Consider the following 26336-nt stretch of genomic DNA (forward strand, 5'->3'; position numbering starts at 1 on the left):
TCACTTGGCTGGGTGGGATGTATTGGGGAGGCTGGCAGTCATCTCAGTGATCCACGGATGCTTAAGAACCTCCTCCAAGGACAGTCGCTCTTGAGGGCTGTGGCGCAGAAGCTGGGGGAAAGACAAGGCATAAAATAACATACATTTTTATCAACAGTAAAATATCATTACTACTGAAGTATGTATAGCCTGCAGCTGGATAATTATAGCACTATCAGGGGCTTATTTTTGGCCCTGAAAAATGAACAAATGATATATGGGACTAAACTTGGGCAACAACCACTCTGATCAAAACATAAGTCTGATGTCAGTGGAATTTTTAACATATAAACAGTCCAGCACAAGTATATTACAGTACAGTATGTGGTGAAAATGTAAAGCCTTCCACAGCCCTTTCCTAAGAATATTCTCATGCACTTCTCCCAATTCATAAGTACCACAAACATTCTGCAATACAGTTATCCCTATAAGACCCCGACGCCCAAGTCCCTGACACCCCAAGTCCTGGACATTTGAGGCTCGGGTCCTTGGACACTCCCCCCCCCCCCCAAAAAAAAAAGTTTTCAACTCTACTTTGAATTTGCTGCGTGGTGACGAGCAGCTGTGTTTGGACACGTAGTTCCACCGACGTCCGCCAGAACGCCCCTTCATCCTCCCCAGTTCCCATCTACCTACCGTCGTGACTGCACGTTCATCGCCATGGCTCCCCACGTGCTCGTTTTTGTGAATAAACTGCAATACCTCGCCACCAGACCACATGGGAATTTACAGTGTTGTGCAGTGTTAAGAAATTAGAATTCAGAGTGCAAAGGAGTAGAAGCAGAGTGCAACACTGGCATGCTGCAACTGGCGTGGCGCAAGTAAGGACAGAATGTGCAGTGTTAAACAATTATAATTTACAGTGCAATGGATTAAAAGCAGCACAACACTGGATTACTGTACATGCTTCAAGTGCACCTTCACCACTCTCAGAGCCTTAGAGGAGACGGGTTACTCTTCATTACGGCCACAGACGTGTCGTAAGTACCCTGTACACTGCTAAATATTTTCCATACTCACTTCTAATTTCTCATTCTCTGGTTCCTTTTCATTTATTTCATGGTTTCTGTCCCTTATTTGTGTGCATAGGGTCTTAAATAGGTGCTGTGCATGTCCAGTAGGAAGTTATTTAGGTGACTTTCAAAGTTAGGTTGGGTTGGAGTCTCTACGTACCTGTCCAGGGGCATTTTTCCCAAGTCCCGGACAAAACCAAGTTCCGAGCATGCCTTTGGCTCTATTACATCGGATCTTGGAGGGATTACTGTACTACTTGCATACGATGTCCACAATTTGTCTTACTGCAAATAATCTGACTCGCACATTCCCTATCACTCCTACAACCACCCTGTTCATCACTCACCAAACATTCTGATATGTTCCTAATCTTCTCTATAATGATACTTCCACATACCTTTCTTTCAGCACTGAAATAAGGAATGAAGAGTACTAGAAAATGAACACTGGAAAACTGTAGTAATGTGTGAAGGAATGTTGCAATACTCTAAGACTATGAACAAAAGAAAATATCTAACTAATATCCATTTTTCCTACAGTTCTATCAGGAGCATAAGACCTTGAACTATGCTGTCCAGTCCTGATTTTTAAGGCAAAGGAATCAGTCATCTCTTTAAGGAGCATCAGGTTAGCGAATAACTCAATGTTCCCTATACCTGAATCCTTCTGGGTCACATCCAGCAGAACTGCCTTAACCCCAGAACACCAGGCAACTCTGCTAAATGCTCCTAAAACAGTCAATGTCATGAATGGACCACTGACCTTCACCATAAGATCCCTAGCCTTAGGAGAGACATGGGAGGGGAACTTGAGATCGACACTGCAGATGCGCTTATAAGTGTGGGTGTTGTCCTCTGCCTCAAAAGGTGGCTTCCCACACAGGAATTCATAGCAAAGCACTCCAAGTGACCACAGATCCACTTTCTCATCATGAGCTTTCCCCTCAACCATCTCTGGGGGCAGGTAATCCAAGGTGCCACATAGGGTTGTTCGTCTGTATGGGAAAAAGACAATATAGTAAGTCCTCAGTCCTGTTGATAGTTTCCCCTACTTTCAAGCTTTCTCTTTTCATGTTTCTGAGTCCTACCTCATACCATCCACAAGCATTCCATATATATTTGTTTACATTGTTCTTCACCATCCAATTATAACCATTCTACTAAAATGACATCTGTAGCTTATACTTGCTGAACTAAGGCAATTACATTCATTATAGAAGTCCCCTGTCATGAAGGGGTTAATGAAGGCTATATCTAAAACATCCAGTTTGCCTACTGAAGCACTGAAATTCATATGCTGTCGTGATCCAACATGTCGAATTGCAGCAGTGTAAAACAGCTTGGCTTCCTGGTAAATGTATGTACTGCTCAAAGGCACATTTTCCTTTTCTTTCAGTAGAATAAACTGTGCCAAGTAACATTCCATAAGAAACACATCAGGGTTAATAACTCTTGAACGGCCATCCAGCTGCAAGGCGTATAACATTTCACAGTGGTTATTATCTTTTCTTGGTTCCTCCATACACTGGGTACAAAAGATTCAAGAGGTCTAGAGCTTTGCCAATGGCTGAATTCCCGTGACCTTCATTTTTCCTCTTGATTATCTCCAACTTCACAATGTGAGAGATGCAATTCTTCTTTCTTTGCAATGGCGCCATCGTACAGGTACGGGAAACAGACAGGTGACCTTGAAAATCGCCATGTGCACAGTAAACAGCTGCTAGCAGCAGAGAACGGCTCTGGGTGGTAGGGAAGGTTGGGAGAAGACTGAGTACCCAAGCAGCGCAGATGACTAGCCAGAGGGTTCTGCGCATCCTACATCATGGCTGACATCACGGAGGTGGTCTATTGAGGGGAAGGGAAGGGGGGTCGTTCAACAAGGGAGATGGTGGTTATGACCAACTCTTTCCCCCAATTTCGTTCACTTGGGGTTCAACTCATTCATTATGGTTTTGTGGACCTGATTACCCCCCTGCTCATTCACTAGGCAAATCGTTTACTCTGAATACGTTCACTGTGGGAGGGTACTGTACATACATACATATATATATATATATATATATATATATATATACTGACGAAGAGAGTGTATGTGAGTGAGGTGGAGGGGGGAAGAGGGAGGGGGAGGCCAAGGATGAGATGGAGGGATGGGGTGGAGAGGTATATGAGAGAGGGGGGTGTCAGTTGGAAGCAGGGAGGTGTGAGTTGGGAGCAGGGCAGTGAAATGGCGGGGGACAGGGCGACTTGGAGGCGATTTGTTTGTGGCCACCCCAAACAGGATTGAGGCGTCTGGCAATAGATAGATAGACATACATACACACACACACACACACCAGACGCCATAATCCCATACGGGGTGGCCATCTGACTCTTGAGTTATTTGTTTTACAGGGAGGGGCACTAACCCTCCACCAACCCACTTGTTGACACGTAGGGAGCACGTATGGTTTGGTTATATGGTTACCACCCAGTGCTGTAAATGGTTACTTGGCTTACAGGAAACCATTTGGCTTGTCACTCAATGTAAAGCCACCTGTAACGGAAAGAAAAGCATTAAGTAGTAATAGGAAAGATGGGAGAAATAGGAAGAGAGGAGGGCAGGCACAGAAAAAGAATGGCGTACCCACTGCAGACGACTCTGAAGACAGACGCAAACTCACATCGAGCGGTGACTCCACCGTGGCTGATGTGCTGGGCTGTGGCTCAGAGCATGAGGGCCTGTCTTGGGGAGGCAACGGAGTGGAGCCAGGGCTGAGCACAGCGGGGGTCACGGGCCTGAAAAAACTGTCAAGGAACGACGATTCTGACGATTGATGATGCGCTGCCGGAAAGAACGCACTTCCTCCACAAGTCCCAAGGGCCTCATCTCCCTGTCGCAGTCCGGGTGTTCCAAGTAGTCGAGAACGAACTCTAGGTGTTCCCGAAGTGCGCTCAGCTTGGGGATGGCTGGAGTTGTGTCATGCTGAGAGGAGTCCACATCATCGTCACCATCCTCGTCGGAATCTTCAAGCTGGGTACTGACACCTGCAACTGAAGATGCGATCTCGATATCAGACAAGGTCTGATACCCAGGATCGCCCTCGTCGTCATCCAACCACTCACGCACATCGTCCACATCAACATCGTCACCATGCATACGTAGACGTACATGGAAGTCATCCACGTCAAAACCTAGGAAATCGTACTCCACATCCATTCCGAGAAGCAGACGAGACCAACCATTTTCTAGAGTCTTGACAGGGACTTCCTTCCATGCACTGGCCCAGTTGTAGATTGAAGACTTGATGTTGTAGCAGCGAAGGTTTTCCAAAGTCCGCTGACCTCGCATGTCCCGTCCCTCCCTGCGCTCGTCCTCGTCCTCGGGAACAACCATCACCTTGTCCAGGAACTTCCGGCGGTATAGGCGCTTTGTTGCCACGATCACTCCTTGGTCCATTGGCTAGATGAGAGCAGTCGTATTAGGTGGCAGAATCATGCACCTAATCCGGCCATTCTCAGCCACCAACTCCTCATCGCACGGGTGGGCAGGTGCATTGTCGAGGAGAAGGAGGGTCCTTTACCTGGTCGCGTGGGATTCCCAGTGTCTCCGTCTGGTAATGTATGACCTCCTTGACGAAGTGGCGGTGGAACCAGTCTTTGAAGATCTTGGCTGTAAACCATGCCTTCAAAGAATGGTACCAGACGACAGGAAGGATATCCATCACCCCACGAAGACACCGAGGCTGCTTTGCACGGCCAACAATAATGGGCTTAAGCCGGTGCATGCCGTTAGCACTGGCACAACACAAAGCAGATATCCGTTGCTTGGAGAGCTTGCGGCCAGGTACATGCTTCTTCGTCTCCTCGGCTAGTGTGTTCGTTGGCAAAGAGCGTGAATAAACCAGTTTCGTCAGCGTTGTAAACTTGACCGAGAGTGAGGCCCTCCCTGTCGATCAAGCCCTTCACCTTGTGCCGAAACTCCTCTACTCCATCCTCGTTAGTGTCCAAAGCTTTGCCACGAGCTTTACCGTTGGTAAGGCCATGCCGTAACTTGAATGCGAAGAGCCAACCCTCGGATGCCTTGAAGTCTAGGGTGTCGTGAAGCCTGGTGAACTTCTCAGCAGCAGCCTTCAGCTCCGTACCACGTACCATCACACCAGCCGCACGATGCTGTCGATACCAAATCAACGTGGAGCGGTCGACTTCAGCAAACTTGGGAGTAAACATCACCTTCCTCTCCACGTTGCGTTTGCTTCTCGACGAGAAGTCAGCTGTGTACTGCATGAGTTTGTCTCGGGATCTCTTAATATCAAACAAAGTAGATCGGGCCAGGTTGAACTCGCAGAAGATGTGGGAAGAAGACCACCCCGCATCTACTTTCTCCAATATCTCCCGTTTCTTCTCCAGATTCAACACCACTCTCTTCCTCTTCTCAGGAGGTGGGGCCATCATCACACACAAGAAGGAGAGGCACGAGAGCAGCAGGAGTGCCTGCAGCAGGTAAAGCACCACCACAAAAGCGAGCACGTGGGCAGCCAAGACGACGAGTGTTCACTCGCGACGAGAGACAGGCGGAAAGTGGGGAGGATGCAGGGGTGCTCTAGCGGACGTCGGAGGAACGACGCGCCACAACAAAGCTGTCCCGCGCGCCAAGTTCAAATTACGGACGGAAAAATTTCTTTCTTTCTTTTTTTTTTTTTTTTTTGCAGTTTTCGGACCATTTTGGGAATATTGGATCCCGGAACGATTATGTCCGGTTAGTGGGGATGTTCGGATATTGGGCGTTCGGATATTAGAGGGATTACTGTATACATACATACATACATATATATATATATATATATATATATACAGGGTGACCCAGAAAAGCCTCTCACATTTCAAAGGTAAATGAAAAATAAATGGTTAAAGATAATCAAAATATTATTTGCACACATGAAACTTCATTCAATACAATTTTTATTAATCATGTTATAAAGATGACATCCTCCAAATGGTGGCCGTCATTGTCTATACACGCATGGAGGCAATTTCTGAAGGCTGCCATGGCTCGACGGGTCATGTCGGGTGGAACAGCGGCTATCTCCTGCTGAATGGCAACCTTAAGGTCTTCAAGAGATTGGGGTTGATGAGTATACACTCGTGATTTAAAGTAGCCCCACAGAAAAAAATCACAAGGGGCGAGGTCAGGGGAACGGGCCGGCTAAAGCATGCTTCTGCACAGAACATCTCGGAGACTGCACAACAGATCGCCTCAATGTTTCAATATTCTCAGGCATACGAGCACTCCTAGGTCGACCAGTTGATTTTCTTTTTAAAGCTGAGCCTGTTGCCCAGAAATTCTCAACCCACTGCAAGATGGGTTTCCACTCTGGAATGTTTTGGTTGTGGTATACTGAAACGTCTTTGAAAGGCCCTCTGCACAGCGATCACGGAACGGTTGTTTGTGAAGAAAGCTTTGACAGCGAACGCACGGCGTGCTCCCGACCACGCCATGTTGGCAACTTAGGATGGTTGGGGTTGGGCTACCAACAGACCCTAGCCCCACCCCTCCCACCTCACTACTGCCAGTGCTACAGCCTTTCAAAATGTGGGAGTTTTTGGGGGGTCACCCTGTGTGTGTATATATATATATATATATATACAGTGGAGCCTCTGTGGTACAGTGGTAGAGTGTGCGTTTCGTACACAGGTGAGCCAGGGTTCGCGCCCCGCAAGGGTAATAAACTTTGGGAGTGTTCACCCGGCCACGTACTGCATTGGCAGACACCAGGGGTGCTGTGGTTGAACCAGTGTCGCTTACTATAAATGTATGCTTGCACCCAGTCGGCTTGCGCGGGCCGATTACACTTGGTTCACAGACTACACACACATCCAAAGCCACTACAATTACACTAACACGCACTTCTCACCCTACATACAATCTCTACTAGACAGCCTAAGCCACTTGGTAGAGATACATTGGCTGTATCAACCCGACTTCGGTCGGGATAGGCCGGTCCTGCAGTGGATACTCAAACGGCTGATGATGATGATATATACAGTATATGTATTGACTTTTTTGCCATGTCCCCTATTGTCGATAAGGATTAAGGTGCTGCCCCCGGGTAGAGGACTCAGCTTTTGCAGTTTGTAGCATTTTATGACTGGATGCCCTTCTTGATGTCTACCAATGACCCTTGGGTGGACTCAAACCTATGATCCTTCGGTCAGAGCACTCTAACCCACCGAGCCATGGCTGCTATACTGTATACATATACAGTACACATATCTATCTATCTATATATATATATATATAAAAGCTGTCTGGATTTCTGGATGAACACTAGGGCATGTCATCTTGGCATGGTTAATATATCTACCTGTAAGGTGATTCTTATTAAGTAATTCCATAATGTTCACTGTAAATCACCCCAATGGTACATTCAACTTACACATGAAGGACAATTTCAAGTTCTGTCCACCTTGTCATAGTGTTGCTTAACAGTGCTGGGCAGGTGCGCAAACACTTGTGCAAAGCACAATTGCGCACCCTTGCACTCTGGTGACGTCATTTGTGCATTGTGCACCGCACAAGACCATGCGCAATTTTGCGCTTGCACAACTAAATTTGCGCTTGCGCACCTGCCCTGTGGATTGCGCACTGTGCAATCCAAGGGACACGTGGTCTTCCAGGGGACATGTGGTCTTGGGAGCTTCCTGCATGGCTGGACAATGGATGGGGGAGGCTGGGGCGGGTCACGAGGGTGGGTTGGTGGGGGGAGGCGGGAGGGAAGGGGGTAGTAGCATTTCTTAATATGCTTCAACAGAGATAATGTATTTTTATTATTTTTTAAATTATTATTATTAGTAAACAGTAATAAATATACATTATTTATTAAGATTAGCATATGCAATTCCTTACAAAAACCTCTAAAAGATATTATTTAAATCAAATATCCACAGCCCAATAATTTATTAGGCTGTGGATATTTGATTTAAGTACTGTACTCTGTTTCCATGATTTTTTATTTTTTGTAACGAATTACATATGCTATTGTATATCTATATTGAATTATTAAATAAACTGTCTTGACAAGACAAGAGAGAGAGAGAGAGAGAGAGAGAGAGAGAATAAATACAGGAATGGCAAAGGAGCGTCCCTTTGGGTAAGGAGATGAGGCATAAACTTCATCCCTCTTCTCTCTCTTATTCTCCATTCCTTCCCTCCTCCGTCGGAGAGAGAGAGAGAGAGAGAGAGGAGTTGATGATACAGTAATCATGTGATCTTTGCCAATGCCTTGGTAATTATAGGCTGTTTCTCCCGGCCAATGACCTACTGTACCTCAGTCACTGCGGGTAGTGGGCAGGTTGCTAATTTAGTAATTTATTTAATTATACCAATATATATTTTACAGTAATTCCCACAAACAGATGCAAATGATTTGCGCTAGCGCTTTGCGACATTGCACAAGCTAAATATTAGATTGCGCACTTGCGCAAATTACAAATAATAGAAAATACAGTAATAATAATAAATAAAAGTAAGTAAGCAACGTTGGGTCTGGTTAGTACTTGGATGGGTGACCGCCTGGGAACACCAGATGCTGTTGGCATCCCTACGTCAAGTGGGGTTGGTGGAGGATTAGTGCCCCTCCCTGTAAAACAATTAACTCTAAGCCCTTGGCCACCCTGTCTGGGATACATGGCGTCTGGCAATGAATGAATGAATGAAAGGTATGCTGTTTTATTTAAATATCTCAGTATTTTTCAGTAATTCCCAAAAATATATGCAAATGGTTTGTACTTGCGCTTTGCGACATTGCACAAGCTAAATATTTGTCACATTGCGCATTTGCACTTGCTGAAGGTAGTGAACTGTGGATTGTGTTTTGCGCTTGCGCAAGGTCCTTCTTCGTTTGCTCTGCCCACCACTGTTGCTTAATGTGTCTGGATACATTTTCTGAGTACTGTACACCTTACCTAGATGATGGGGCATGGACAGACCAGCCAAAATCAGCAATCTTGAGGTCTCCACGCAGACTTAACAGCAGGTTTTCTGGCTTAATGTCTCGGTGAATGACCTTCTTTGTGTGGCAGTACCTGAGGGATGATACAACATCTCTTACCTCTTCATCTAATACATTTTTTTTTTTTTTTTTCAAGTGGCCGATTCTGTGCATGGAGCAGAGCAGGAAAGGGCAATTGATGAATTTACAGTATTAGCCTCTGCAATTAATGATAAATTCAACATAGAATAGCTCAAATTAGTTATCCTTAAGAAAATAAGGTACCCATCACCATCACCCTGATGTCTTTTTCCCATAAAAATGTAAGAAGATATGATCCTGAGAACATGAAAGACTCTGATAGAGAGAAAACTGATCAAATGTATTCCAAACTAAATGCACCATATTCTCATTTACTCACCATTCCAGTCCTAAGAATCCTGACTCCGGCTCACATGTATAACTTTCCCCCCTTATGTGCTTCATATTACAGTACCTATCAGCTACATTCAATCTGACAACTACCTGACTCTGGATAAACATAGGTGTGCCAAGCCCTTGCCATACATTTCCCTGAACAAAATTCATCCAATTAGCTCAATGCCCCATCAGTTCCTACCCACATCAATTCTCATGTATATATGTATGTATTCACTTCCTTCTTGGCCTAACATGCATCCTCCCATCTTTAAACTCACTTACATATACCCTTACAATTACCTTACACCTATTCTTTCCACATGACCATGTTATCAAAGTACACCCTTCAAGTTTCAGACCTGTTTACCTCAGACACTGATTATGAGTAAAATTAGGACCTAAAAAGTGTACAATTGGATGGGAAAGTGAATAATGGCATTTGCTGACCAGGATTGTACGAGTTTCCTGAGAAAGTGAGCAAATGTTATGCAGTCCATTTAAATATTAAAAGAGGAATTAAAAGGACCAAACATATTTTCTGAAAAAAAAAAAGCGCCAAATTTAATTATCATGCCCCTTACAAGGCTAATCTGGCAACAGGAAAGATGAGAAATAGGAAGAGAGGAAGGCAGACATATAAAAAGAATGATACATGTGAAGGAATAAGTAGGCACCACTACATCAAGTGAGTGGATAATGGTCACCACCATCTACCATCATTTCCCTCTTTTTTCTCCCTCTTACTTTCCTCTCCTCCATCTAACTCTACTTTCTTCTCCTCTGCCCTCCAGTACTCTAGGGCTGCTACCTCCCTGTACCCTACCTGAGAGCATGCGCCAGCTGCATGATGTACATGGCAGAACGTGGTTCATCAAAGTGATGTCCGGGCTGATTCTGTAGAACCTTATACAGCTCCCCCTGTGGTGCATACTCCAGGATCAGGTATACCCGGGTCTCGTCATGAAAATATCCGTACAGGCGCAGAATGTTTGGATGTCTGAGGGAGGGTCATGAAAACATATTATGCCCTTTTGTTTCTATAAACATACAGTACTCAGGTACAGTAAACTCTCACTTATCCAGCATAATTCAGCAAAGCATAAAATACTGAACAATAAATTAATGATACAATACAGTACTACATTGCTGGTCGGCTACTGTTTCCGAGCCAGTTGATACACTTCGACATTGGATATTGCATAAAACCGCCGGTTATGTCCTGTTTTGGTGCCAGATATTGCTTTAATAGAGATAAGCCACCAGTGTTGGATACTGCGTTGGGCCAGATATTGCAACAACGGATAACTGAGACCTTACTGTAAAGTATTTTATTCAGGCTAACACTATGACGATATTCAATGCAAAGTGTTTTGGTGCAAAGGGAGGTCAGGATAATATATGTAATACCTGTAAACACTTTCTCTGCTATGAACACACCTAGATATCCTACTTTATTCAGGCTTACCACTGGATGAATACAAAGAAATGGTGCCAGCATATACAACCAGTAAAATGTCTTTGTTGGTGAGGTATGAGCAAGGCCATTTAAATCCAAAAGTAGTGCAATGTCTCCTTATACCCTGAGCATGCCTAGAGTATAATGATGGCTATCTACCTACTAAGCTTCGTGCATTTACGACAAACTGTCTGACTTGTAGCCCTCTTTTGAAGATTTTCGACCTGCTGCACTTGGCACATGTCATGTGCACCTCCTGGGTGTGATGAAACTTGTTAAATACAAATCTTAAAGAATTGGGCTATCATATGGTGCAAACCACGCAGTGATTGGCCCTGTGGTTGCTGAGATATAAGCTTCTCAAAAGCATTATGGTCGGGCTGGGCTGGGCCACTCACATGTGAAAATGCCACTACTTGATGAGAGATTTGCAAGGGCTTTGCCCTGGCTTGTAATGAATGCATACAGATAGTGTGCTGAAGAAAGCCTGTGTAAGTCAGCCTGATGGTAACATTGGTAGAGGGATGGCAAACTTTAGTATAAGTGAGACTAGGTTACGATGGAAGAGCTGAGGGGTAGGATGGGACTGGAGTGAAATCTATCTATCTATCTATTGCCAGATGCCTCAATCCTGTTTGGGGTGGTCACAAACAAATCGCCTCCACGTCGTCTTTCCCCCCACCATTTCACTGCCCTGCTCCCAACTCACACCCCCCTCTCTCATATACCTCTCCACCCCATCCCTCCATCTCATCCTCAGCCTCCCCCTCCCTCTTCCCCCCTCCACCTCACTCACATACACTCTCTTCGTCAGTCTTTCACCCTCCATCCTCTCCACATGGCCAAACCACCTCAGTGTGTTCCTCATAACACTTCCTATCACATCCACATCCACACCACAACGCTCCTTTATATCCTCATTCGTCAGCCTGTCTCTCCATGTGACTCCACAGGCTCCTCTTAAATAACTCATTTCCATTGCTCTCACTCTTGACTTGTGTCCTTCCAACAATGTCCAAGCTTCACTTCCATACGTTAGAGATGGTATCACAATACTGTCATGTAGTAACTTTTTCACTTCCATGCTCACTTCCCTGTTTCTTATCAATGCTTTCAAGGAATCAGCAACCTTTCTTCCCTGCTGTACTCTTTCAAGCACTTCAACCTCCAAACCTCCATCCTTACTCATCACACTACCCAAGTACTTAAACGTACTCACATTCTCCAATTCCTCACCATCCAACCTCGCTGTACATTCACTGACTTCACCTCTCTCAAAGACCATGACTTTACTCTTCCCTACATTCACCTTTAGATTCCGTTTCTTACACACTCTCCCAAACTCATCCACCAAGCCTTGCAGCTCCCCTTTGTCTTCACTCACCAACACAGTATCATCTGCAAACAACAGTACAGGGAGTTTCCAAACACCATCCTCTCTCACCAGGGCCACTCCAACATCCACTACCCTACCTTGTACCTCTTTTATTACCCCATCCATGAACAGATTGAACAACCATGGAGACATGACACATCCCTGTTTCAACCCAACCTCCAAAGAGAAAAATTCACTTAGTTCACCATCCACACGCACTGCAGCCTTAGCACCATCATACATACTCTTCACAGCATTCAACAACTTTCCATCTGCTCCATATATTCTTAATACTTTCCACAATCCTTGTCTATCCACCCTGTCATATGCTTTCTCCAAATCCATGAAAGCTGCATACAACTTCTTTCCCTTCTCTCGAAACTTTTCCACTAAAGATCTAAGAATGAATATCTGATCTACACAACCTCTTCCCTTCCTAAAGCCTCCCTGTTCTTCTCCAACTAATGAAATGCTGCTGTGATATGGAGAGGTAGACTGAGATGGCTTGGGCATGTGGAGAGGATGGGGGATAATAATTGGGTGCAGAAAGTGAGAAGTGTTAATGTTAGGGGTAAGGCTGTGAGAGGCAGATCGAAAATGACCTGGGACGAGGTCACTGAGTGTGGCCTCAGGGATAAGAGACTGAACAGAGAAGCTGCCAAAGATCGAGCAGCATGGAGAGCCGTCATTAGGTGACCAAGGCCGACACATACAAGCATGCTGGAGCCTTCAAAAATGAATTAATAAAAAATGAACGAGACAAGACCAGTATACAAGATATGTCTAAAAAGAAAACAAACTTTTTAAATAGCCCATCAACTAACCGGAGTAGCGTGATCACAACAGGAGCGCCGTGTAGCGGCAACTTTGAGCTTTGGTCTAACACTAGCTGAGTCAGACCATGTAACTTAGTCATCAATGTACATGCACTTGAGTGAACGTGTGTTTAGTGCATTTGGCGATATGTTGCTAGTTGAACAATGACTGAGAGGGCATGATTCATCATGAATTTGCTCTATGTGGTCAATATGGAGTTTACTTGGATGTCCTCAAGCGTCTGAGGGAGGCAGTGTAAAAGGAGAAGCCTGAGGCATGGACAAACAAAACCTAGATGCTGCACCATGACAATGCGCTTGCTCACACGTTGCTCCCTTCCGTGTCTTTTTGGTGAAGCATGAGACAACTATTGTCCCCCTGCTACGCTACTCTCTTGATCTGACTCCTGTGGACTTGTTTTTTTTGTTCCCAAAGTTGAAATCCACCCTGAAAGGTCACTGATTTCAGACGACAAAAGAGAGGAAAAAAAATCGTCAAGTGCATTAAATGCGTATTCACTCGAGTGCGTGTACCTCGATGACTAAGTGATAAGGCTAGTGTTAGACAACAGCTCAAAGTCACAAGTGCACAGCACTCCTACTGTGATCACGCTAGACTGGCTAGTTGGCGCACTATTTAAAAAGTTCAGTTTCTTTTTGGATGGATCATACTGGTCAGAGAAGACAAATGGGAATGGCTCAGAATGAGATACGTATACAGTAATCCCTCCAATATCCAACGTAATAGAGCCAAAGGCATGTCCGGATAGTGGGCCCCAGCCTCCTGGACTTGTACTTATGGACCCTAACTCAGAAAAACACCTATACAACTCCCTCTGGACATGCATTGCACCTATTTAAGACCCAAATCACACCAATAAGGGATATAAAAGACTGAAACAAATGCAAAAGAAACATAAAATGAGGTTTTAGAGGTGAGTTTATACAATATTAAACATTCTGGGTACTTACAAGTCCCTGGCTCCTGGACTGGTTTGAACCACCAGTTTGCAGTCCACAGTTAATCCTCTGCACTCTAAATTCTAATTTCTTAACACTGCACAACAATGTAAGTTCCCGTGTGTTCTAGTGGCGAGGTATTGCAGTTTATTCACTGTTTATTCACAAAAAACAAGCACCTGTGGCTTGCACTGCTATAAGCATCTGCTCTCGATCGGAGTTTGGCTGTGACTGTTGATGATGGTGGGGTAACAGAGTTGCCAGTTCGCAACGGCCACATTACCAATCTCCTCAACTTTCATTACCAAATTTAACACTTCATTACCACAAATTCGTAAAGCTAGCATTTATTCTTCACTAATTATACTGTATATACAAGTGGAAATACATGTAATCACTCTCCTTATAATTAACACCATGTTGATTATTTTCACACTATGTAGGGTAGCAGATTAATCAGAGACAGTAAACAATCCACCATCACCATCCTGTATATCCTCATACATGTGAAAAATCCATTTGGTAATGCATTATTCTGATTCATTACCAAACGAATTTTTCATTACCAAATTGGCCCACACTTGGTAATGAAAAATACCAAATGGCAACCCTGACAGGGGAGGGGGGAAGGGGTGAAGGGACCATGGTGTAACAGCTGTTTGGCGCCACGCGGCAATTTCAAATTACGGGAGGGAAAGAAGTCAGATTTTTAAAAAATTTTTGTGGTTTTTGGCCCATTTTGGGAATATTGGATCCTGGGACGATTATGTCCGGTTAGTGGGGATGTTCGGATATTGGGCATTCAGATATTAGAGGCATTACTTCGGATAAAGTAGTCTGGAGGCAGTACTGTCATGGCCATCCCCAGTTTAAGGGTTCCCAGAAGGGAACAAGTTGTCAGAGATGATTACTGTATGATGATAATGAACACCAGATGATGATATACGGTACACCCTCGATATAAACAAACAAATTGGTACCAGACCCTTGACGCTAAAGTCGAGCATCATGCTGTTGGTAATTCCCCAGGTGTCGTGGCTTTTACTGAACAAAGATAATTAAATACAGTGCTTCATTCAGCTGTACACTCATGTACAATAACATACAGCTGGGTCTAAATAGCTCTTTTTCTCAATATATGCTCTATTTACAAACTTGTGTGTTTATTCTTACCTTTCAGGAAGTAATTGCACTGCAAATACAGACTGCATGTAAGCCTTGGATAAATCTATGTTCGTTTGTCTCACCACGCTGGTCGGTGTTTCCCATGTGTCCATTCTTTTACTGAACAAAATTCTTTAAATGAATATGATGTTCGGCCTGCTCAAAGTGGTCTATCAAACAAAACTTTGTTAAAGGAGGGTTAGGCATATCGAGGGTAAACTATAAAACATCGACAAAACTCTGCCAGTCAAAGGTTAACAAATAGAACACTTGTAGTATAAATCCAACTTCTTGTACAGTATATGGGAGGAATCCTCAACAAATGTAGGATACTGAAGTACAGTAACTACCCAGTATATGGATCATCTGCTACAACACCTCATCAAACCTTGTGGCTTTCCAATTTTTCAACCACTTAACAGCGTTCTTCACCTCTGCGAGCGTCACATTTCCTGGCACTGCATTCCTTCTTTATACAACCCCAAAACCAATTATGTTAACAGCTGCTTTGCTCTCTCCATTCCCATTCATCACTTTCAAGATATTCTTTTCATCTGGTCCTTACTTCATCCCCATGGGTTAATAATCTACTACTTACATACTTCACACTTTCACATTTCTTTCCACTGTCACTTCTACATTTCTGCACCTCTTTCTAGAATAACATCCTATTTCTAGAGTAATTTCCATTACTTTTTCTTCCTAGATTTTCCTCTTCACCAGTCACTTTACGTGCTTCTTGCTCTCAACATATTCAGTTCTTATATCAACTGAACCCCGGTACTGTATCCACTCTAGCCACTTCTTCCTCTTTTCCTTCACTGCTTTCTTCTCATCCCAACTGCCATACCTTTCTTCTTTGTTTGTTACTCTTGCCACACCACAAACTGCTTTAATATTTCTAACTCAGCAATCCCTATACGCATTCCACAAACTGTCTTGATCCATTTCGTTCCAGTACAGATTCTAACTTCTCCCCTACTTTATCCTTGTATTCATCTACCATATCTTTAATCTTCACCTTCTCGACTTTCAGTCTCTCTCCCTGACTGCTCCTCTCTCTCTTGGTCCACCTTACTCCACTCAGCATTATCCTGCATATTTCGCTCCTCTAAGCATTATCTTGCATACCCAATACCAAAATCATATGATTTGACAAACCTCCACATCGTCCTCTCACTCTCCTCGTATCAGCAACATTTCCCACTATCGATTTCTCAATGAGCACGTAATCAATCAAGCTCCTTTCAAACCGACCTCCATTCCCTCTATACCACGTATATTTATGTGCATCTTTGTGTTTGAAATAAGAATTGTAAATGCACAACCTCCTCTCCTGACACATGTCCTCATTATCATTCTCTCATGATACAGTAATCCATTATTAACCATTATATCATTCACAGGACCAGTGCCTACTGCTCCAGTCATGTCACCCATTATATACACTTTATAACTCCTGGGCATTTCTCCTATTACTTCATCAAGCTCATCCCAAAACCTGTCTTTCTCTGTCTCACTCTTGTCATCACATGGTGCATATGGTAAAATCAGTGCTGCTTCACCTTCTCAAACTTGAACTTGACAAACATACATCTCAAGCTGACACATTTGCAGTCTCTCATTCCACTGCCACACTTCATTCATCAACAAAGCAACTCTTTCCTTGCATCTTCCTCGTCCATTCATGCCCGACCTAACACATTTTACACTCCCATTTTTAACCACTTCACACCCTTTTGTATTTGTTTCACACTGTCATCAAGACATATCTCGCACTCTTGAACACATTCATTACTTCCACCCTCTTGCTCTCTTCATTCACACCTCTCACATTTCACATGGCCATGCAAATCTGCCCATTTATGGGCAAATATTGGGCACTCTGAGGCTCTCTGAAATGTCTGCCATGATTTATTGATTTTAGATAGGGGAATCTGAGGGATACTTAACCATTCATGGGTGGGCGACTCATCAATTACCTTATATGATCGTGTGGAGGGGGCATATTTCTGGAAAAATAAAGTATCAAGGAATAAGCCTAAACATGCATAAATCAAAGAAAATGGAGGAAAAACGTAGGTAAGTGGTGTTATTTATGTGGTAATATGTCTCTGCTGGCTGCAGGAGGAGGAGGAGAGGAGCGAGGGAGGAGTGTGGGCAGGCAGCTAATCACCAGGTGCACCTGGGGTGAGGCTAGCAGACTCTACACTCTTCTTTTCTTTACCACTAAACACTAAATCACCGCTTCCCGTCCGATCAGCGAAGTTAAGCAACGTTGGGTCTGGTTAGTACTTGGATGGGTGACCGCCTGAGAACACCAGATGCTGTTGGCATCCCTACGTGTCAAGTGGGGTTGGTGGAGGATTAGTGCCCCTCCCTGTAAAACAATTAACTCTAAGCCATTGGCCACCCCGTCTGGGATACATGGCGTCTGGCAAAATAAACACTAAATTTATCATGTATGCACACTTTACACTGTTCAATTTCTTTAAAATCTTATGTATGTGTTTTCTACTTTACTCGAACACTTATCACAATAAAATTTATGTACTGTATTATAACAACAAAACTTATGTACTTTATGTATATTCTATATTACTTGAACACCTACGACAATGCAAGCTATGTATGTATATTCTATTTTATTTGTTTCAAGGCTTGGGTGAGTAGAGGGCAGGACAGTAGGTAACGAGGATGCCACAACCCCCAACTTCACCAACAAATTGGGACAGAAAATGGCCGGACATTACGTAATGAAGCCCGCCTCCTCACGCACCGACGTTATGTAATTCTACCTGCCTGTTTGGGGTTAACCTGGCCAAAAACCCAGGTTATATGGTTACCATTTGGCATAGTACTGTAAATGGTTTCTTCGGTACAGGAAACCATCTGGCTTGTCTCTCAGTGTAGAGACCATAAGGTAACACTACAGTGAGTGCATGATGGACTCCCCCACCTACTACATATGGATATTTTAATACAATAATAATATGCTTGAATTTAGGAACTCGTAATATTAAAATCCATGTTTAATACAATGCAGTTATTATACTTGATAATAAGCCAGTATATAGCTGGAGCACAACACAGTGATGAGTCATACCAATTTCTAATGACTAATTTTGAAGACCTATGTTATTAATACTGCCTGACTTTAGCTAAAATAAATTGCAAAGCAGGCAACTTACAGCCAAGGGGCTAAGGAACAGCTGTGAGTACTAGATACGGCTAGTACACAAGTACGGTTACAAAGCACATTCGGCAGCTGGGCAGAGATGTCAAATATGCTCCTTTCATCATGAGTTTGCTTATGCTTTACTCTAAGTTTTAAAAACACAGCCATGTAACTCTTTCAGTTACAAGTGGTAGTGTGGGAAAGACTGGCAACTGTACCAGAAGGTTAGACACTGCAGAGGAGAAGGAGCTGTTGCTTAACTACAGGTATGCAACAGCTTCTGTGAGGCCATCCTACAAGCACAGTACAGTACATACACTGTGCTCAAATCCTGCACACTCTTGTGGCTGATAGTACCTCACCAAAGTTGGATCAGGGTCCATCCCCATTCTGAGGTACAGGGAAACAAGAGAAGGCTGGGTTCCCAGGTGGACACTGCAGCCGCCCCACCCAAGGTGCACAGTGCCACCATGTGTAAGTTCCTCATTAGCGTCACGTGGTAGAGTGGGTGGCAATAGCGTAGGAATACAAATTATGGTACCTGAGAAGCAAAGTTATAGTACCTGAGATGTGAATGAGCCTTAAGCTAGGAGTGGTGGTGGGGAGTGAAACAAATACTACTGTACCCATACTGTGATTCTCTCTTAAACCATTTAAATGTTAGGAGTTGTCACAGTTGAAAAAATCTTCTGATGCTGGCCCATATATGAAAACTGACTACATAAATAAATAAATAAGGTGTACCAACCATAGCATAAAAGTAAGTTAGATGAAATGATGTGATAATGAGACATCCAGTACCTGAGGTGTGACTGTATCTCTATTTCACGACGTAACTGGTGCTCAACGTTGTTCTTTTGAAGCTGGGACTTGAACATAACCTTGAGTGCCACGATGTACTTGCTCACTTTCTCCCGCGCCAGGTACACATTGCCAAACTTGCCTTTCCCCAGTGGACGCCCAATCTCGAAATTGTCCAGGGACCACTTTCGACGCTCCTTCTCCCTGAATATAATACTCTACAGTTAGTCCTTGTTGTAAAGTACTTTATTTGGTTTGTTTTTATATGTTAAATTCACAGCATATACATAAAAATCGGCCTTTAAAGTGCCATTACCACAAACTGCTGAAACTGTCCTTCTCAGCAGAAGCTGATCTCAAAGTTATCCAGTGACTAATTCTGATGTCCTAGTCCCTCAACACTGTATAATCAGTTTTATTTAGGAATCTAAAAATGCCACATGCCTTAATCCCACAGGCAGAGATGGTGGTCAAGCTGGCAGAGATTGTCTCCTGTTCCACTGGATCAGGGCATGAAACAGCTTAAGGACATGAAATTTGCTAAAGCAGGTATTATTTATCCATCATAAAACCCACTGACATATATATATATATATATAGAGAGAGAGAGAGAGAGAGAGAGACCAAACCTGGACAAGATGGTTCAAACATGTACTAAATACGGATGGGTATTAGTGCCACAGTGGTGACACGTGGAGGTGTATGGTCCATAGGAGGACTGCTGGGTCTTAATGAAAAGGCTGTGAAACCTATGTCCTGAGCTGGGAGAAAAAAAAAAAAAAAAAAAAAAAAAACTACTGTACCTCCACCTCACCCCATCCTATGTCATCAACCTACCCTCCTTCCTTAGTTATAACGTGCATTTCTTGTTCTTCCAGGCTACCATAATATATTGCTCAACCCTCTTCTTCCATACCACATAAGTTTTGCTTCTCCAACACAGTCCTTAATCTCAGTTTCACAAGCTCTGTTTAGCACCGTATCTAGCTATGTGATGTTTTGTAAATGTCCATGTCATCTCATTGTATTCCTTGTTATCCAAGTGGCAATCCTACATCTCACTCATGTAGCTTTTTTCATTCCATAATGCCCATAAATTTCACTATTACTTAAACTCTCCATTCTCCCCATGTGTGCAGCTGTTCTTAGGTCAATTCTAAAGCATACAACCAAGACAGCTCTCTGTCACTCACTGCCCAGGTTTCACTCCCATAAGTGTGTTGACAGTAAAACACTTTCACATACAGCTCTCTTAAACTCTATGCCAACTTTTTTATCTTACAAAATATAATGAAGCTCTCCCTTGCAGTGATCTTTCCTTAACTTCACCCTCTATTTACCTTATTTACACAATACAGTCCCCAGATACTTAAAACTATTAACCTCCTCAGAATTCCACCTCCCATCTGGAACCTGCAATTCACTGTGTTTCTTCTCTCTATCTTTAATGCCTGTCAAAACCTTGTGTCATACTCTTTTGTTTCATATACAATTACCTTGCTTTTTTCATTTTCACGTTTAATTTTTTTCTTGTGAAGATTCTATCAAATTCATACACTACCTTTTGCACATCATTCTCACTTTCTGCCAACATAACTGCCTTATCAGCATAGGCCTACAAGCTGGTTACACGACTCTATTCATTGACATTTACCTTCAGTTTTGCTCATATATTTAGTGTCCTCAGTTTCATCTACCTGAATACTCTATCCATATATACAATGCCTTAAACAACCAATGCAACATAACACATCTCTGTCTTATACCAACATTAATGTTAGAGGATTGCTGAGCTTTCTTCCTACCTTCACACATGCAATACTAATCTCATAACAACAATCCCCCTTCTACACTCCATAATGCTGTCTAGTCCACCACTGTCATAACCTTCTCCAAGGTCTTTTTTCAAAGTCATACCTAACCTTTTAGCACAGTCACTCCAAATAGCTTTTAGGACCTTACTAACACGAGGACGTCTGCTAGTGTTGATGTGGTAGGGTTGGTAGTTCTGGGATGTCAAAACATGGATGTAGTGAACTTTGCCAGAGAAGACACCTCACCCATTACCTTCTATACACTGAGAATGTTAGAAATTCCAGTGATAAAAGTGGCAAATGGTCCATCCATCCATCCATCATCCAATCCTACATTGCCCCATGAGAAGCGTAGGAGCCCGGGGCTAGGCAAGTTGGTCCTGACATTTAAGATGAGAGTGACCAGCCTCACTCATCCCTGAGTGGCATTAAATGAGCAATAACCCCAACCACCCCTTAGATATAAACCTTCATCAGCTAAATCTGATTGAAGCACCGCAATTACTCACTAAACCACCTGTCACTTCTTATTCCTTTTCTTTCCTTTACAGGTGGCTTTACATTGAGTGACAAGCCAAATGGTTTCCTGTAAGCCAAGAAACCATTTACAACGCTGGGTGGTAACCATATAACCAAACCATACGTGCTCCCTACGTGTCAACAAGTGGGTTGGTGGAGGGTTGGTGCCCCTCCCTATAAAACAACTAACTCAGTGTCAAATGGCCACCCTTTACAGGATTATGGTGTCTGGCAATAGATAGATAGATAGATAGTATTGTTTATGAGGATAATAACTTTACCTATGATGTTTCTGTGTCAGTATCTATTGATTAAGGTATACCGATAGGTGAGTTTGGGTTTGGTCCTGGAACGCATCTCTGGCTTTTCTTCAGTATCTTATGGGGAAAACTGCTTCGACATCCAGCAACTCACTGTCTGAACACTCTAAATGGTACACAACACTGCCGGATATCGGGGTATGCCTGTGTCTGGCTTGGGTTATTCCCCAAGCTCAAAATTCCGCTGAAAGGTACACTAAAAAACCGACTCTGAAAAATGTTTCAGGCAGTGGAGAGAACACTGGGTTACATGTCAAGTCAGAAGGGGTCTACTTTGAGGGGGATTAGTGCCCTAACTCAACAGGTTAGCTATTTTTTTTTTTACAGTCTAAGGCTGGATACTTTCTGAAGAGATCTCATACTGTGCTGTATTATTATCGGCAGCTGAATTAAAAAAATTTTAGTTAAAAATTGTTACAAAAATACTTTGATGAATGATTTCTCAGGAGAACATAACATTATTTTAAAATCATTGTTTCTGTGCAGCAAAGCCAGATATTAAATACAATACAGGTCTTCCCCCACTTATGAACGATCTACTTACAAACTTTTGCACAAGCAAATTTGGACTTTCAGTAAAATAATCAATAAATTACACAGTTCCATTAGATATTCAACACTTTTATTATAAAAACAGGCTTTGTGTTAATAGTTTTGTCCAACTGTAGGCTAATGTAAGTGTTCTAAACACATTTAAAAGGCTTGGATAGGCTATGATGTTTGGTTGGTTAGGTACCGTATTAAATACATTTTCGACTTATGAAACAACCGACTTACGAGCAGTTTCTCGGAATGTAACTCATTCGTAAGTAGGGGAGGACCTGCATCTTTCCTCCTAGCTGATTTTTAGGTGCTGCCATTTCTCCCCTGCCCCTATGGACTTAGCTCAGATTACTGTGGGAGCCTCACTTGCTCAGATCCACAAATATGAAAGAACAGAGACAAACAAAACAACAATGTTGTCCATACTCAGTCTCTCGTGTGTCAGCAGTAATGGTGGGTTTATTGGGTTCCTTGAGTGCCATCCTTTGGGAGCCTCCAGCCACTGCCACACCCCCACCCACATTCTCCTTGTTAGCCTGCATCCTCAACTGGTCTGTGGGTCAGGGCAGAGTCCATTAGTAGTTAACATGAATATGCATTTTCACATAATTTTATTCAACTGAACAAATGAATCTTCCAATCAATCTAAATATATCACAGTATAAGTGGTTATCATTATTATAAGTTCACACAGGGCAGGCTTATTATGAACAAGACCTTTTGATCTCAATGGGGACAGGAATCCAAAAAGAAAGGATCAGTCATAAGTTTCCCTTCCTCTCCTATGTTCTAGAAGTTACAAGGCTGTTTGAAACACAAGTGATCACAACAATCCTATGCTATACCAAGCAAGGGAACCAAAGCCTTCTCCTCCTAATCTTCTTTAACAACAAACAAGGAATTCATGAGTACTACCTTTTAATGTGGGACTACTCCAGGAATGAATCCAGTAATACATAATCTTATGGCATCATAGAGTCAGTTCTCAATTAGGTGTCGGATGTGTGTAAGAATAGCCTACTGTTATTTTAAATATCACCAAATTTAAGTGAGACATACTTTTAGATTCTAGAGGCTACAAGCACAAATAACACATTTATGACTTCTTAATATATTTAAAATGAATCAACATCCACCCATCCACCCATCATCCAATCCTATGCCGCCCCATGAGGAGCGCAAGAGCGCGGGGCTAGGCATGTTGGTAGGCTGCAAAATAATGCTGATTTAGGGTGTGTGGTGTGTCAGGGAGTGCATGTAGAGACTGTCAGGTGTGAAAGGGCTGATCTTGTTGGAGTCTCTTGAGTGTGTGAAAGGAGTTTTGTTATTTGGGGGACATGTTGTGTACTGGAGGTGGGGCTGAAGCTAGCTCTGTGGCTACACAGTTAGCAGTGGTTGGAGGAAGCTGAGAACTGTTGCTTCTCCCAACACAAAGGGGGCTCTACCTCCATGATAAGGCATCTTTGTATGTGGCATGTGTTAAGAGTGTAATGCTGTATGGTAGTGAGACCAGGGCAGCAACAGAAGAGGGTATTTGAAGGCTCGGTCGTACAGAAATGACAATGATTTTATGGATGTGTATTGTGCCCTTGAATTTGAGGTCCAGGGAGCCAAGATTGCAACTGAAGAGTACGAGAGGAAAGATCAGATTAGAATATAGCCACTGACAAGTGTTGTGATGAGAAGAGGTAGATAGTCTTGGCATGGTGAGATGATGGAGGATGACAACTGGGTGAGGGAGGCGAGACGTGTGAACATCTGGGGCAGGGCTGTGAGAGGCAGACTGAAAAAGACCTTTGATGATGTCATAGTGTGTAAGCTCAGAGATAAGGGACTGATTAGAGAGGCTGCCAGACACTGAGCAGCATGGAAAGCTACCATTAGGTTACCATGGCTGATGCATGAAAGCATTTCGGATCCTTCATAAACCAATACTGACCTGGTTAGACACTAATTACAAGTCATGATCAAAGAGGAAATGAAACACGGGTGGGGGAACACGAATCTACCACCAAATATGATAAAATTTACCTGGAATTTTCTGAAAAGTTAATTCAGGTACTTGGTAATGCCCATAGAGAAAACATTACCTCTAAATATCATGCATTAATTTATGAACTGATATTTCTGTATACTGCAATTCTATATATCTTGAAATAACTCAAAATAATGTTTTTTTTTTTTTTTTTCCAAAATGCTGTTAATTTTTAACTTCATTCAGTGGACAACGTACTGTACCTAACTCCCATTAACAAATGATAAAAATTTTAAAGACAGGGATTGAGATTCATAACTGTGCAATTCAATTATGACAACCAACTTCCAGAGAAATACCGGTACCTATAATACCAAGAGCAGTAAGGTTAGGCTTGCTGACAGTACCATCCCACTGGGGACGACAGGTCAGTTCAGACCCATAGTCTATTCATCCTCAAGTCATTCTGATTAGGTCAGAATCAACTAGGTTACATTAGTCTATCTATCTATCTATTGCCAGATGCCATAATCCTGTATGGGGTGGCCATTTGACTCTGAGTTATTTGTTTTACAGGGAGGGGAAATAACCCTCCACCAACCCACTTGACACGTAGGAAGCACGTATGGTTTGGTTATATGGTTACCACCCAGCGTTGTAAATGGTTTCTTGGCTTACAGGAAACCATTTGGCTTGTCACTCAATAAGCTAGGGTCAATTAGATTGTTAGGTTATGTTAGGTTAGTAGAGATGAAACACCTGGTGAATGAGTAGAATGAATGAAGTTCCCCTATGCAGAAAGTTCTCTTAGGTGGTTAAAATCAGGGAAGGTGTGGGAGGTGAAGCCCCCCAGTTTTGGATACCATAAGTTAGGTTAGGCTGAACTGTTACCGTAGGTTTCCTATACAGGGACATTACTGTACATACAAATGCACTGGTAATGGCTATTACACATGCATAAAGTCTTGCAAATGAGCATTTGAATGAAGGAAAGCTTTCTGCATGTGTTAACTGTGCATCTGACAACAGGCAAACTCTGGGGCTGAGTCAACCTTAAAGCTCAATTAGGTGCGCAGCCATTTTTGGTCTGTTTATGAATCTGATGAGTTTGTAAAAGCTTAAAAATGATGCATTCCTGCAACTCTTTAAACCTACTGGTACCACTATGACAGACTTAACTACAAGTTTGGGGACAAAAATATAACCAGTAATTCAAAATGACAAACATGGGAGCTCTCACATTTTCACCTTATTTTCATACTGGTGCATCAGCAAGTTTTCCACATTACAGAGGACACTGATGAGGAATAACAACGCTTACATTTTTTTTTTTTAAGGTAATTTTGGTGGTTACTGTGGCCTGAGAGGATGGTTTACCTTTGTGACGAAATGGCTTACATGGCTGTCTTGGGAAAGTGGATAATCAGCTACTGGATACGTGAGCTGTAAATGGGTGCTAAGTAATTTTCGCAATAAAAGCATTAAAATACATGCTGTAACTGTCAGACATGAAATAGCCTAAGTTAAACAAAATTAAATCCTGATGTCGCCACCCCCATCTTGAAATGACTAATATTGTCATTAATTTGCAACAGAGCAGATATCTTACCTTCGTTACTCCCTCAACTGCACCTCAAAGCACCCTCAGAGTATCAGCACCTTGGGAAATGAAGGAAATTTGGATAAAAATGGAGAAGAAACGAACAACATCAACAAACCACGACACTGAACTTTAAATGTTGTGGCCCCGTAGCGTTGCCAAGTGTAACAAAATGCCTCTGAACTTGCTCCCCCAAATCGCTAGAATATCACCATATAGATATATAATACAGTACTCACTGAAATGGCCAGAGAAAGTACTCAAACCTCTAGAATATGTCTACAAGTGTATATATATTTTTAAGAATATTGCTAATTTCTTATTACTAGAAACAAAATGAATCAGCTAAATGAAAGTCTGCGGCTCTAGACCTAGCG

The 26336-nt window shown here is 42.9% G+C and overlaps 1 protein-coding gene across 1 annotated transcript; it reads right to left on the minus strand.

Moving 5' to 3' along the window:
- On the minus strand, positions 1-26101 carry LOC145409223 (aurora kinase-like). The gene is made up of 7 exons (XM_080279707.1): positions 25969-26101; positions 22811-22937; positions 19189-19392; positions 10263-10436; positions 8994-9113; positions 1816-2047; positions 1-111 (listed from the first exon to the last, which is right to left on the minus strand). Exons 2-7 carry the CDS (start codon positions 22924-22926, stop codon positions 1-3), a joined length of 957 nt encoding a protein of 318 aa, XP_080135833.1. The 5' UTR covers positions 22927-22937; positions 25969-26101.
- Between the last annotated feature and the right edge of the window lie 235 nt (positions 26102-26336).

The sequence above is a fragment of the Coenobita brevimanus genome, chromosome 80 (genome assembly GCF_032717465.1).
Source record: "Coenobita brevimanus isolate Jiangsu-jjx chromosome 80, ASM3271746v2, whole genome shotgun sequence".
Classification (NCBI taxonomy): domain Eukaryota; kingdom Metazoa; phylum Arthropoda; class Malacostraca; order Decapoda; family Coenobitidae; genus Coenobita; species Coenobita brevimanus.